The sequence below is a fragment of the Rhinoderma darwinii genome, chromosome 8, assembly GCF_050947455.1.
Source record: "Rhinoderma darwinii isolate aRhiDar2 chromosome 8, aRhiDar2.hap1, whole genome shotgun sequence".
Taxonomy (NCBI): Eukaryota; Metazoa; Chordata; class Amphibia; order Anura; family Rhinodermatidae; genus Rhinoderma; species Rhinoderma darwinii.
This window is the reverse complement of record NC_134694.1, coordinates 112,719,457-112,734,304: the sequence shown is the minus strand read 5'-3', so window position 1 is coordinate 112,734,304 and position 14,848 is coordinate 112,719,457. Positions and strand designations below refer to the sequence as shown.

The 14,848-nt window shown below is 45.9% G+C and overlaps 2 protein-coding genes across 4 annotated transcripts in view; one reads left to right on the top strand and one right to left on the bottom strand.

Annotated features, from left to right (window-relative positions):
• WDR62 (WD repeat domain 62) overlaps positions 1-725 on the bottom strand; it is a 37,342-nt gene extending 36,617 nt beyond the window's left edge. For both annotated transcript variants that reach the window (XM_075836398.1, XM_075836399.1), the window contains exon 1: positions 420-725. In XM_075836398.1, coding sequence (XP_075692513.1) covers positions 420-599 — 180 coding nt within the window. In that variant the 5' untranslated portion in view covers positions 600-725. The remainder of the gene's footprint in view (positions 1-419) is intronic.
• Positions 560-10,639, top strand: LOC142659863 (uncharacterized). Of its 2 annotated transcripts, none has more exons than XM_075836400.1 (6): positions 560-925; positions 2,132-2,248; positions 5,842-5,901; positions 6,367-6,544; positions 7,526-7,660; positions 9,195-10,639. In XM_075836400.1, exons 2-6 carry the CDS (start codon positions 2,144-2,146, stop codon positions 9,722-9,724), a joined length of 1,008 nt encoding a protein of 335 aa, XP_075692515.1. In that variant the 5' UTR covers positions 560-925; positions 2,132-2,143; the 3' UTR covers positions 9,725-10,639. The 2 variants fall into 2 exon arrangements, with proteins under 2 accessions (XP_075692515.1, XP_075692516.1); XM_075836401.1 differs by lacking the exon at positions 560-925 and adding an exon at positions 961-1,097.
• The last annotated feature ends 4,209 nt before the right edge of the window (positions 10,640-14,848 follow it).

Below are 14,848 nucleotides of genomic sequence, written 5' to 3'. Positions count from 1 at the left end.
GGGGGCGGTGTTACAGCAGATCAGCGACAGGGGGCGGTGTTACAGCAGATCAGCGACAGGGGGCGGTGTTACAGCAGATCAGCGACAGGGGGCGGTGTTACAGCAGATCAGCGACAGGGGGCGGTGTTACAGCAGATCAGCGACAGGGGGCGGTGTTACAGCAGATCAGCGACAGGGGGCGGTGTTACAGCAGATCAGCGACAGGGGGCGGTGTTACAGTATATTATCTACAGGGGGCGGTGTTACACGTCAGTAATGACATTTGCTCATAGCAGTTGTCCTATTTTCTCCACCACAAAGGGCATTAATCAGCAGGGGGCGCCCACGAGCACAGGTAAATAACACGAGATGTGTTCCCCATGCGGAGACGTGGAGGGATGAATATTCAGAATATAAAGGTGCAGCAATTCTCCCCTGACCTGTCTGTTCCCCTTCCCGTTGAAGGCCGTTCCCATGATTCCTCTGGATGATCTGCGGCGCCCGGGCGGAGAGCTGTGAAGCAGGAGACCGGACTGCGGCCGCGGATGAGCGCTGCTCCCCTCTGACATGCCTCGTTCAAAACTGCCGCTAAACCCGGCATCAACTGCCAGCTCGTTCATTGGACAAAAAAAAACACAAGGGGCGGAGTTACAAACAATGTCTCGTCTGCTATACCTCGCCCATCAGTTTATTGGTCATAATATTGGAGCAGGGACCAAGAAGCCCGCACTGCCTGCGGTAGTGATTGGACAGGACTGAAAAGGGGCGTAGCCATTAGTTGTATCAACACCAGGCTAATACTCTCATTGGCCCGAACCGTTCTCAGCTTCTATTGGGTAACCCCGAAAGAACGTCAATCACTTTAACTACAACTCCCTGCAATCATTGCGTCAAAGTCACATGACACGGAAATAGCCAATTGGAGCTGAGCTGGTTTCTAAGGAAGGTGAGGTTTGGCATTATTTGTTGTGTCAGTGAGAGTCTAATAAACGTCCTACGTCCCTCAATGCTGCGCTGAACACAGGGAGAGGTGAACGACAAGTCGCAGCATGCCCTGTCACTCGCAACAAGCAGAGCTAGCTAGAACTTGTAAATCGGTGGCTGCTACAGAAGCGGAGGTGCCCGCTACTCAGAACGACATAATTTGTGCATGAGAACGGTGTATTCTATGTATTTCTTTGCAAAATTGACTTTGCGCAGCGGCAGCCAATCAGGCACTTGCTTTCATGGCGTAGATTGAATGTTGCAGATGTAAACTGATCGCTGATTGGCTGCTGAGGCTCAGTGGCCATTTTGCATTTCTGTGCAGTGCCAGCCATTGGTTTGTTCCCAGCAGCAATGTCGTCCTCCTCCTGCTTCTCTGTGGAAGCCAAAACTGCAACTGACGTCTTGTTTTTTTTTTTAAATTATTCTTGAATAAAGCCATAACCCCCTCCCCCGTGCTATGTCATCTCTTCAGACGCACACAATCCCAATAAATATATATCCGTGGTAACAAAATATTTCCAAACATTACAGTGATTGCAATTAAATAGCGGTCAAATCGTTGCATAATAGATTTTCAAGATCTCTGCTTGCTGTAATTAAATGGAAACATTCATTGCGTACATCCAGAGGCTGAAGACCGAATACTTCTCACAGCTGAGAGTTTACTCTTTCCAGTCTATGGCCCTGTGTACACGCCGAATAAAACTGGACGTGATTCTCCACAGCGGACATTCCAGCAGAAAAACTGCACCACAAATTGGTGCGTTTTTTTTTTGTCCGGAATTCCCTGCCACAAACCGGGCAGATACGCAGCGTATCTGCCCTTTGCGAACATAACCTTTTATGGAGAACAAAATCTGTAGTAAATCCACCACAACTATATGCGGCTTGTATCTTCTTTTTTTTTTTTTAGCTTCTAAATGTAAATTAGAATATTTCCATTCACTGACAGAAAGCAGAGATATTAAAAGCGGAGAGGGATTGTAATACAGAGTATATTGGAAATACTGGGAGTTGTAGTTTTGACCTCCCTGACAATGAACGGTGTTTTATCCTGTTTTCTCGGAGGACCGTCCCCTTAGATCCCACCCTAAGATGTAAGATGTGCCCCGTATAGTCGGACTCCTGTGATGTCTTCTATAGACCCTTCTCCTCTTCTCCGCAGTCGTAAGCGGCCATGCTGGACCACGTTGCATCCTCCGTAAAGAATATGACCAAGGAAAAGATATCCGAGAAGATCCTCAATCACGCGCTGGAGATCATCTACCTGCTGACCGGAGAGGTGAGGGATCCTCTTAGAATCAGTCCTCAGAGCCAAACGCAGCGTCCCGCCCGTCCTGGAGACTCCACGAAAAACAGAGACCACCCGAAACAGCCGGGAGCCGAATATACTCACCTGTTCCTGCACTTCCCTCATCTCCCGGGTGCCACGGCTGACCACATCCTGGCATTATCTGTGGCGGAGGAAAGTGCAGGAACGGGGAAAGGTGAGGGAGTAGCTGATAATCCGGTCTGGGGTCTGTATATAGGGGATGGGGTCTAGTCTGGGGTCTGTATACAGACGGGGTCTAGTCTGGGGTCTGAATATAGGGGGCGGGGTCTGTATATAGTAGACGGGGTCTAGTATGGGGTCTGTATATAGGGGCGGGGTCTAGTATGGGGTCTGTATATAGGGGCAGGGTCTAGTCTGGGGGTCTGTATATAGGGGCGGGGTCTAGTATGGGGTCTGTATATAGGGGCGGGGTCTAGTCTGGGGGTCTGTATATAGGGGCGGGGTCTAGTCTGGGGGTCTGCGTATAGGGTGCGGGGTCTAGTCTGGGGTCTGAATATAGGGGGTTGGGTCTAGTCTGGGGTCTGTATATAGTAGGCGGGGTCTAGTCTGGTGTCTGTATATAGTAGGCGGGGTCTAGTCTCATCTTATATAGGGGGTCTAGTCTGGGGTCTGTATATAGTAGGCGGGGTCTAGTATGGGGTTTGTATATAGGGGCGGGGTCTAGTCTGGGGTCTGTATATAGGGGGTGGGGTCTAGTCTGGGGTCTGTATATAGGGGCGGGGTCCAGTCTGGGGTCTGTATATAGGGGCGGGGTCTTTATATAGGGGCGGGGTGTAGTCTGGGGTCTGTATATAGGGGGCGGGGTCTGTATATAGTAGACGGGGTCTAGTATGGGGTCTGTATATAGGGGCGGGGTCTAGTATGGGGTCTGTATATAGGGGCAGGGTCTAGTCTGGGGGTCTGTATATAGGGGCGGGGTCTAGTATGGGGTCTGAATATAGGGGCGGGGTCTAGTCTGGGGGTCTGTATATAGGGGCGGGGTCTAGTCTGGGGGTCTGCGTATAGGGTGCGGGGTCTAGTCTGGGATCTTATATAGAGGGTGGGGTCTAGTCTGGGGTCTTATATAGGGGCGGGGTCTAGTCGGGTCTGTGTATATGGCGGAGTCTAGTCTGGGATCTTATATAGGGGTGGGGTCTATATATAGGGCTTGACTGGGGCCTATATCTTTTTTTAGGGGGTCTGGTGTGGTCTGTATTTGTTAATGGGGTCATATGTACCATTTTTTTTTTTTTTTTATTTAAACAGCATAGTTTGGGGGGTGTCCTCTATAAGTAGGCGAGGCATAACAAAAACATTTTTGTTGGTGGGCTGCTTTTTATCCCCTTTCTTTGGGATAGATTACCAATTAGTGATACTTCCCTGCTATTGGTCTCATCACTGGCCTCATGTCATTCATCTCACCACCTTCTCCCATGCTTTACCCTGCAGCTCTGCTTGTTCATAAGTATAATCTCAGCATGTAGGGTCTGCTGTATTTCCACTACAGTAAGGACAGGATGATTATAAACTGCACACAACTCCGACACCAGCGAGAAATAAAAACCTATTAGCACAAACACTGAGGTAGGAGAGGAGGCCGGAGCGATGACCAGACACCAGGGGGACATCACATCACCACGGGCTCCCATCAGACACTGCAGCTGAGGCCTCATTCACACCATGTTTTTGCACGACCTATACGTTAATCGCATCCATCGCCCATAGACTATTACGGGATCCGTTTAACGTATACGACATTAACTTTCCCTTAAAGTGTCCCCGTCGTTTCCTGGGATGACGCTGTAGGCCATGTGACTGCTGTGACCTTCGATTGGCTGCAGTAGTCACATGGGATGAAACGTCATCCAGGAGGCCGGTGTGCGCTCAGAAGAGACGATTGCATCGCTAGGACTACGGCCGGGGGTAAGGCCGTAAGGAAATTTGAGGCAGATTTTTACCCGCCTGCACTTTCTTTGCGCGGCGTCTTTCGCTGTGTTTTTCGGCGGTGTCCATTGTTCACCGTGGGCAAAAAACGCAGGGAAAACCACTTTCTCTGCCTCCCAATGATGTCAATGGGAGGTTAGAGAGATTTGCAATTTTCGCGGTGGAATCGCAGCGTTTCCGGCGCAACACACAGCTCTTTGTTGCGGCTTTTACCTCCCCATTGAATCCAATAGAGAAATCCCGCAACAGAACAACATAAAATGACATGCGGCTACAAATACCGGACACCGCAGGTCAATTTATGAACGTTTTTCTTTGGCTGATTTTTTTTCCGCTGTGCGAGATTTGTTGAATTCTCATCCACGCTGCTGCCACTGAACTACCCGGTGGATTTTCCACAATGAAATCTGTTGCAGAAAATCCGCAGTGTATCCGCATGGTGTGTTCCTACCCTAAATGATCCCGTTATATCCTATGATTGACAGATGCATCCGTTAGGGTCAGTTCACACGTTGCGTAAATACTGCGGTTTTTGCACAACGGAATTCATTGCGGAAAATCTGCAGCAAATACAGTAGCCGCAAAGAGATAACACAAGTCTCCTCCGCACGCTGCAGAAATACTGAGCGGAAAAAACGCTCAGAAATGGACCTTCGGTGAGAAATTTTATTCCGCAGCACGTCAATTGTATTTGCGTAAACGTGCCTTATTTGTTGCGGGTTTTCCCCATTGAATTCAATGGGGAAGTAAATCCTGCAACAAATAGCAGTTGTTGTGTTTTTTGCAGCGGGTTGGCAGCGATTCCGCTGCAAAAAACCGCAACTCAGAAAAAAAATCTCATACTTACCAAGGAGCCTGTGTTTCTTCCTCCTGGGATGACGTCTCATCCCATCTGACCGCTGCAGCCAATCAACAGGCTGCAGCGGCGGTCACATGGGATGAAACAGCATTCCAAATGGCCGGCCTGGATGAAGCCAGATGGCCGGCCTCCTGGGATGATGCTTCATCCCATGTGACCGCCGCAGCAGCCAATCACAGGCTGTAGCGGTCTCCTCGGATGAAACGTCACCCCCAGGAGGCGGGGCTGCCAGCAGGCCGGCTGAGTGCTTCAGTTTTTCGCAGTGGACGTTCCACAGTTTTTTGCGGCGCACAAGGCGTAGACGCTTCGTGCTTTTACGCAGCGTATCCAACCTGTGTGAACTCCGCCTTAGCCATCCATCGTACTCCTCCAACACCCATAGATTATTCTGGCATCCCTTTAGCAGATACGTCATGAAAAGCTATTGAAAAAATCATGACGTACGTATACCGGTCCAGCGGAAGCCGAAAGGACACTCTTTGGCCTCAGTCTGGCTAATGGCGCCCTCTTTAGGGTGGGAATATACAAACTAAAGGTAGGGCAAAAAACATGATGTGAACAGAGCCTGACTGGAGTCACTGATCACTGTGGTATCCTGATGTAGCAGAGCTAAAAAGCAGCAGCAATGAAGCCCATACATAGCAGGTAAGCATCGCCCACAGGTAGTGACTCGTATATATTATATAGTGTGGCATAGCCTGTACGTGAAGAGTATATCATGTGTGATGGCGTCCTCTCTCTGTACCGCTCTCTCCTGTAGAAATACGTCCTAGTGAAGAAGAAGTCTCCTCACTGCTGCATTCACCCGCAATCTGGGACGGTGAGCGTCACTTATATTATATTTCATCCATTACTCCACCTTTGTTTTAAAAAGAATACATTCATTCATTTACATCTGACCCTGCAGAGCTTACGCTCTAATATCCTACATTTTTGTATCTACAGGTCCTATGCTGATCTATGTATCTCCATGGTTACACTACTACCAGGTGTAGAGTGACCAAAACTGCAGGGTCAGACTACACAGGATTTGTTTGTAGTCTGTTACCATGGAGACACACAGGTCTGAGGAGAAGCTGCATACACCAAACAGTACATCTACTTCCTTTTATTTTAGATGCATTGGAGCAATGAATGTTTGCAGTAATAATATTATAATGTGATTGTCTAATGCGGTTGTTAAAATGGCTTCATGAGCAGAGGGGAGAGCCATAAAATACTGACCCAGTGGATCTCGCTGTATTGGATTGGACGACGGCCTCACCTAACGATTATCTTGTTGTAGGTGCCAGTAAAGTGTGATGACATCGCCGTCTATTTCACTATGGAGGAGTGGGACTATGTCAAAGGTAACAAGCAGCAATACCAGACCATTATAACGGAGACTGAACCGGTCAATAACCAGATGGACACCATGGACGTGGGTATAACACAGGAGGAGGTTCATGACAGCCACTCCCCAGGTAAGATCAAGGTCTGTTCCAACCAATCAGATTTTAAGCAGAACTGAGAATTACTATTATTATTTTTTTTATAAGGCTATGGAAACTTTTGAAAGCGATTTAATGTATATATATAATTTGATGAGAACGTGTATCAGTGTGTTTTGTGCAACTTTATAATTAGTTGTTATTAAAAATTATTTTAACTTTTTGAGATTCAGCTGCTTTCTATCCTGTATCTAGCTCTGAAACCTGAATCTGTCAGTTCAGCGGGACTGACGGGTTCAGTGACAGCGGGTCCTGCCCGTCTCTGACAGTTCATAACTTCGATGTGATGGATAACAGTTTGGTCCTGCATATCAGTCCCGCAGGACCCGCTGTCACTAAACCCGTCCGTCCCACTGACCTGACGCATTTTGGTCTCCGTGCTAGATACAGCTGATCTGTATACAGGATACAAAGCGGCTGTATCTCAAAAAGTAAAAATCGCTTTCGAAGGTTTACATGGGTGTCCCAAAGTGCCAGTCAGGGTATGAAAAAATAGCTTGTATCCCCCCCCTGTTTTGTCCCCTATGCAATTGAACAGGTCGCATGCAGTGGTGTAGCTACAGGGGTTGCAGCGGTCATAATTGCGACTGGGCCCACAGGCCCGCCGCCACGTTAATAGGGGCCCGCACATAGGTCCAGTGTTAAGAGCATGTGTGCTAGGCCCTGAAGGGCTTAATGTGGCAGGGGGCCTATGGGCCACCCAGGCTTTGGGACAAGGGTAGGGGGCATTTAAATGTTTGCTATGGGGCCCAGCACTTTCTAGTTACGCTCCTGGTCACATGATACACAACTATTCGTTTTGTGTCTATGGATCGAGGGGTGTGAAACATCTTCTGGCCCCCTGATTGGCACATTGGGGGAGGGGCAGTGGCATATGTTGCTCTTATAAGAAAAGGAACCTGCGGCGGTGCTGATGTCTGGTTTAATGCTCAGCGTTTCCTTCTCTTTATTTAGAATTAGCAGACCTGCGTGTGGAGGAAATAGACTACGAGTCCACCAGCGGGAAGGACGACGATGACTATGAGGATGAGGACGACAAAGAAAAATGCAAATATCAGCTGAGTAGTGGCCGCCCGGGCACCTCTGCGGGTAAATACAATGCAAAGATAAGCAGGACCTGTTGCCACTTTTCCCTCTATGAAATAAACACGGGGTTTGGACGGCTCCTCTGAACTTTTATATCTCCGCTTCCCAATATGTCAAGAACCCCCCCCCCCCCCCCGCAACGAATAGAAATTATAACCGCAGCAACCGCAAGTCCTGGCTTTAATTGTGATGCGCGACTTTATAGTAAAATAGACTGTACTAGTAGTCGTGTGACTGGCTGAGGAGACGCACAGGACTGGTCGGGTGGAAATTCTCTTCGCCTCATGTTACTTTGATTGATAGTTATTTGCATAAAAGTGTAAAAATAGGTTTCAATAGTCCATGTTATTCTTCCCAGGATTGTCCCCTCCCCTGTTTATTTCTTAGGGGTAAAATAGTGACCGCTCATCTTCGGTATATGTGTTGCTTCTGCATTCTGTGTCCGGCCGTTCATGTATCAATCTGCCCCCAATGTTTATCAGGATAACCACATACACTGCAAGATATCTACAATGATCGATGTGATCATCAGCATGGGAAATCATTCCAATCATCACATCTATCATTTATTTACAGTTTATATAGGAATATAATCTACATACAAAGTTAAGTCACTGTGTACATACATTACATTACTTATCCTGTACTGATCCGGAGTTACATCCTGTATTATACTCCAGAGCTGCACTCACTATTCTGCTGGTGGAGTCACTGTGTACATACATTACATTACTTATCCTGTACTGATCCTGAGTTATATTCTGTATTATACTCCAGAGCTGCACTCACTATTCTGCTGGTGGAGTCACTGTGTACATACATTACTTATCCTGTACTGATCCTGAGTTACATCCTGTATTATACTCCAGAGCTGCACTCACTATTCTGCTGGTGGAGTCACTGTGTACATACATTACATTACCTATCCTGTACTGATCCTGAGTTACATCCTGTATTATACTCCAGAGCTGCACTCATTATTCTGCTGGTGGAGTCACTGTGTACATACATTACATTACTTATCCTGTACTCATCCTGAGTTACATCCTGTATTATACTCCAGAGCTGCACTCATTATTCTGCTGGTGGAGTCACTGTGTACATACATTACATTACTTATCCTGTACTCATCCTGAGTTACATCCTGTATTATACGCCAGAGCTGCGCTCACTATTCTGCTGGTGGAGTCACTGTGTACATACATTACATTAGTTATCCTGTACTGATCCTGAGTTACATCCTGTATTATACTCCAGAGCTGCACTCACTATTCTGCTGGTGAAGTCACTGTGTACATACATTACATTACTTATCCTGTACTGATCCTGAGTTACATCCTGTATTATACTCCAGAGCTGCACTCACTATTCTGCTGGTGGAGTCACTGTGTACATACATTACATTACTTATCTTGTACCGAATCCAGCTTTGACCCATGTATCAAGTTTCCATCATCCCAAAGCATTTGTTTTATTTCCATAAACATAAGAACGCGGTTGGATCGCGTTTCATTGACTTTCTTTTTGCCCGCTGCAGCCGGTTCATACAAGTCTATCATAGAGGACACGTACCCTGCAGCCCCTTTACTGGATGAAAGCGAAATCAAGGTGGAGATGACCGAAGAGATTAAAGAAGATGGGACGTATGAAAGCCTCGCTGACAAGACGTCTACCCCGGACAAAGTCAGTACCCCCCATTATCGCTGGCACCCGAACATCTGGAGCATCAGCGAGAGGTTCATATGTGGCAGTAACAGTAGGACCTACGACCCGTACCCGACCATAAAACCTGCGGCCGAGGAGAAACCCTTAGAACCGTCTCGAATGCAGTTCATCAACCAGGTCGCCTTAGAGGAGAAGCCGTTCCGGTGCATTGCCTGCGGACAAACGTTTAAGTACAAATCGAGCGCCATGAGACATTACAGCGTGGTACACGGGGTGAAGCCTCATCAGTGCGACGAGTGCGGCAGAAGATTCTCCACAAAGTTCAAAGCCGTCGTTCACAAGTGCAACCCCCGCAAAAACACCCGGGATTTCTGGGATGATCAAGGGGGGTTCAATGTTTAAAAAACGAGCATTTTCCTCTAAAATTCCCCAGTGAATGTAAATCCTCGTCCTCTTCTTCTAACAAGTTGTTAAAAGATATTTTTAGCTGCTTCAAAGTTATATCTGTTTGTGGGAAAGCTGGGTGACAACCAATATGGCTGCCACAGCGGCTTCTCAGTGCTTGTCACACAGGTTTCCAAGAATTGCTATAAAGGAAGTCTGCCGGGCTGTTCCTTATTGCTGCACAACTGGGCACGTTCCGTGCAGAACTCCAGGAAAGTTGTGTGATGAGACGACATCTTAAAGGAACACTCCGGGTAAAACTGATGGTCTGCCCAGTGCCTGAGGGGCGGTGAGTGACCCGGGTATTTAGTCTCTGGTTTTCTTTGAATCCGGTGTCATCCTCCACCCCTTCAGGATTTGCAATATGGATATCGGTTTTATCTGGACTGTTCCTTTAATATAAAAAATTGCTACTAATGTAACTTTTTTTTTTTCCTACAGTCCAAAATTGTGTGCAGACTTATTTCCAAATATCTTTATATTGATTGGAGCTCAGCTTTTCCGATACAGAGCTCCAAACCCCCTGCATAGATATAGATTTAAAGGGTAAATAAACTTCTTAAAAACTTTTGACTCTTCATAGTGAGAAGTTTTGATAGGTTGGGGGTCCGAGCACTGAGACCCTCACCGATCGCTAAAACGAAGCTGCAAAGCGCTCAGGTGAGTGTTGCGCCGCTTAGTTTCTAATTGGCTTTCCTCCAGAGCGGTGTACGGGCTCAATAGAAAGTCTTTGGGTCCATACACCGCTCGCTTGGCTTTTAGAGGTAAGCCGATCGGAATTAAGCAGCACCGCGCTCACCCGATTCCTTTTCCTGCTTCGTTTTAGTGATCGGTGGGTGTCTTATTGCTCGAACCCCCACCGATCAAAACTTCCATTTTTTTTTAAAAGTTTAGTTATACTTTAAAAAATATAAAATTCTGTCTGCTTCAGCCACCACTAGGGGGAGCTTAGTGCACACTATTGAACTCCATAATAAAACAGTATGCAGTAAGCTCCCCCTAGTGGTGGCTGCAGGCAGACAGAATCTTCTATATTTCACGTTTATTTCTATGCAGGGGGTTTGGAGCTCTGTCTTAGCTCAGACCACTATAAAAATATATTAAGAACTGAATCTGCACAGAACGTTGGACCTAAAATCAACCTGGTGATAAAAGATGTCATACATGGAACGGCTCTGTAGCAGACATTCACCCAGCTGTCCTAAAGTCCTGAATGGCAAATGTGCCTAGTAATTCACCAGGTATCAGGCACGGGAAATATCTTAATATACAGGACTATGGAGAAAGTGAGCATCACCCCCGGTGAGAGCTGTGATGGCGGCCATATTAGATGGCACCCAGCTTTCCCAGTTGCGGACATAACAAAGACAGCGTTTTATTATGTGAAGATCAGGACTTACATTGACTGTTTATCTTTTGGGGGAAATGCTCTTTATATAATGTCTGGAGGGGTGAGAGATGATCAGCCCTTTATGTAATTGCCTTTCATCATGACGTTCACGTTTGTGCTTTGCTTGGTGTCGGGAACCGAATGGATTTACTCTAATATGAGGTACAAAAAAAGGACTAAACAGAGATTGATGTGAAGAAAAGCCGGTGTTCTGGTACTAATGATGGACAATGAAGTGACGTCCAGAGATATAAATGTGACGGGGATTTATCTGTTCCTGGGAAAGCTGGATGACAACTAGTATGGCCGTCATTACAGCTTTACCAGGTTCCTTAGTGTCAAATATGTTTAGATAGATCCATACCTCCCTTACTACAGGAACATTCGGCAGATTGACCAATCAGGTTTCTGGGAAAGTTGGGTAATAGCCATTGTGGGAGCGGTAATGACAGATTTATATTTACTGCGGAGCCGTTTCAATAGGAAATGCCCCCAATGTGCAGTTGGTATTCGCTCTGTTCCTTGACGTTGTGCCACTCGGGCCGTTTTTGATGGCATCCGAGTGGCACCCGATAGTCTTCACAGAGCCATTCACTTTAGTGGGTGAATCGAGTCCGTGAAAAATGAGCCGAGTCTCCGATCCGAGGAAATTCAATTCTGCACCACGTGAACGGGGTAAATGCCCAGTAATCTACAAATACATTTGCGCTCACTCCATTTCTATTGTTTTTTCTCGCTGCCTTGGGATTTTACAAAACGTCAGCCAATAGCGAATACCCGTTACGGTCACATGACGTTATAACGCTGAAGTGGTCGGGACGTTACAGAGTTTGACTGTCCACATAAAAATAAATTTTGCAATATTGCAGTTCTCACGCTGACCACTAGAGTGCGCTCACATGCTTGCTGGTATAATAGGCAGGATTATACCACTGGCTACAGCAGAAAGGAGAGTGTATGTTCATACTTGCTTGTTGTTATTTTGGGGTTTTATGCAGCTCTCATGGAGTAGTAAGTAGTTCTTCTATTCCTGGAGAATTTATTGGGGGTACACTCATACATACACATTTTTTTGGTACTGCAGCAGCCAGATAATGGATTGAACATGATATTCTTATAAAAACAGTGGGATAGAAACAGTTTTTCTTGGTAATTATAACGTCTCCTCCTGTTTTTCTTCTTCCCTTCACACAGCTATATAACTGAATGATGAAATTCTGGCTGCCTGAAGCAACCACTAGGGGGAGCTCACTGCATACTTATTATAGAGCTCAACGGGAGCTGTACAGGTCTTTATCCAGTGAGCTCCCCCTTGTGGCAGCTGCGGACAGCAACAATTTATGGAAAACTTTTTGGTGCAAAGTTTAATTTTTTTTGTAGTGGACGGAATGTATGTTTGATACTAATCACTTTTTAAAAAAATTTTTTTTTTTTTAAAGCTTTTGCTTAGTTTCCGTTCTGCAGCTTCTATGTACAGTGGATACGTAGAAGCTGCAGAACAGCATATGATGCAACATTTTTAATAAAAGTGATTAGTATCACAAATTACATACATAAAACATGGCCTGAAGGGTTTTCATAGCCTTTAACTGTGGCTACATGGGGGATTTGGAGCGGTCAGTAGCCTCAGTATGTTGTGATATGTGACTGACAGGTGCCTGATGCTCCAGGTTTGGATATTATTTATTTTGCGTCTACAGATATCCCAATTATGTGAAATATCTGCCGTTTGGACTGTATTTTGGATTGTGAGTTACATACTGTATCATTGCATTATATGGACGGGGGAGGGGTCCAGTAGAAGGAAGATTTGGGCATTTGCGTTTGCTTTTTGTAATTGTATGAAATCTATACAATCAAAATTTCTCATATCTTTTTGTAAAACTTAGACTTTTTGTATGCAAAGGTCCAATAAACAAAGCACATCTCAGCGCAGAAATTAAATCTTTGTTTCTTCCTACAGACGCCAGTTATGCTTCTGACCTCCTTTTCCTCTTGTAGATGGGATCAGGAGCACGATCATCTCAGTCACCCAGGCTTCATATAGAGACGTAGTCCCTGCTCTCTCCTCCATTCCCTGATGGCAATTTATTAAAAATAGTGCAAAGACAGGTGGGTTGGAGGTGATGTCAATGGCAACCAATCATACAGCCCTTATATCACAGACACCCTCTGGAAACTAAAGTAGTCACCTAAGTGGTAGTTATCGGCAACCCCTGCGCTTCTCTGTTGCTCTAGATTTATAAGTCTCTCCGCTGTCAAGTTTCCCCCCGAATTTTGTGTTGTGAAGCTCTGGAAAGATCAGGTAACGTGTTAGTAGGGTTTGTTTTCTTACACAACTATGGTGTTTTGATGCAGCATTATAAGGAACGTCTCTGCCTGAAAGTTTATAGCAATAATCGGAGGTCCCCTTTAAGTGGAGTTTTCTGGGTTTTACAAATTTGAGCCCGTGGGCTAAAAAAGTTATGCCAGGAGTATTTTTCATACCAAAAATCCAGATTTAAATAGTTTTTTTGTTATGTATTTTGTAGTGTTTCTAGCTCTACTTTTCTCATCTTTCGTTGTTCCCTGTGTCCCCCCTGGTGCTGCTGCTAAGAATGGGTGAAAAAATTTGAAAAAACAGAGGACCAAAACTCTGGATTGTTTGCCCAGATTTCTTGCCTAGAGGGGACGCATAAGAAGACTAAGACTGCTTCTTCTTTGAAGGACATGTCTGATCTCCGAGATGGAGTTAAAGATGTTCTAAATGTTCAGTCGGCTAAAATGCTTCCAATTTTGAAGTTTAAACAATATGCAGATGGTGATAGAGGTAATAAGATGATGTCAGCTCTGATACGTAAGCAGCGCGGACATACCTTTATCTCGGAGATAAAGACTTCTGGACGGAGCTTGGTTACAGATACTAACCACATAGCAGAGGCCTTCAGGCAATCAGGATCTTTATAACATTAAAGATCAAGCCACCTATGGTTTGAGTAAGGCTGGGTTCACACGACCTATTTTCAGGCGTAAACGAGGCGTATTATGCCTCGATTTACGCCTGAAAATAGGGCTACAATACGTCGGCAAACATCTGCCCATTCATTTGAATGGGTTTGCCGACGTACTGTGCCGACGACCTGTCATTTACGCGTCGTCGTTTGACAGCTGTCAAACGACGACGCGTAAATGGACTGCCTCGGCAAAGAAGTGCAGGGCACTTCTTTGCCACGTAATTTGAGCCGTTCTTCATTGAACTCAATGAAGAGCAGCTCAAGATATACGAGCGTCACAGACGCCTCGTATATTACGAGGAGGAGCATTTACGGCTGAAACGAGGCAGCTGTTTTCTTCTGAAAACAGGCTGTCATTTCAGCCCTAGCATGTGAACATACCCTAATATTCCAGACACAGGGCTTATGACATCATTTCTAAACTCTATCGACCTACCAACATTAGATGGCGAGGCCATAGAGCTGCTGCTACGCCCCTTCTCGGAGTCCGAATTGGAGAAAGTGTTCTTTACTATCCCTACGGGGAAAAGCCCTGGTCCCGATGGTTTCCCAATTGGATATTATAAATCTTTTAAATCTATACTACTCCCCACACTTCACTGCCATGTGTAACTCCTTATTTACCAACTGCTCACTTACTAAACAGTCCCTTGAAGCACATATAACGATTTTGCCCAAAGAGGGGAAAGATCCCACTCT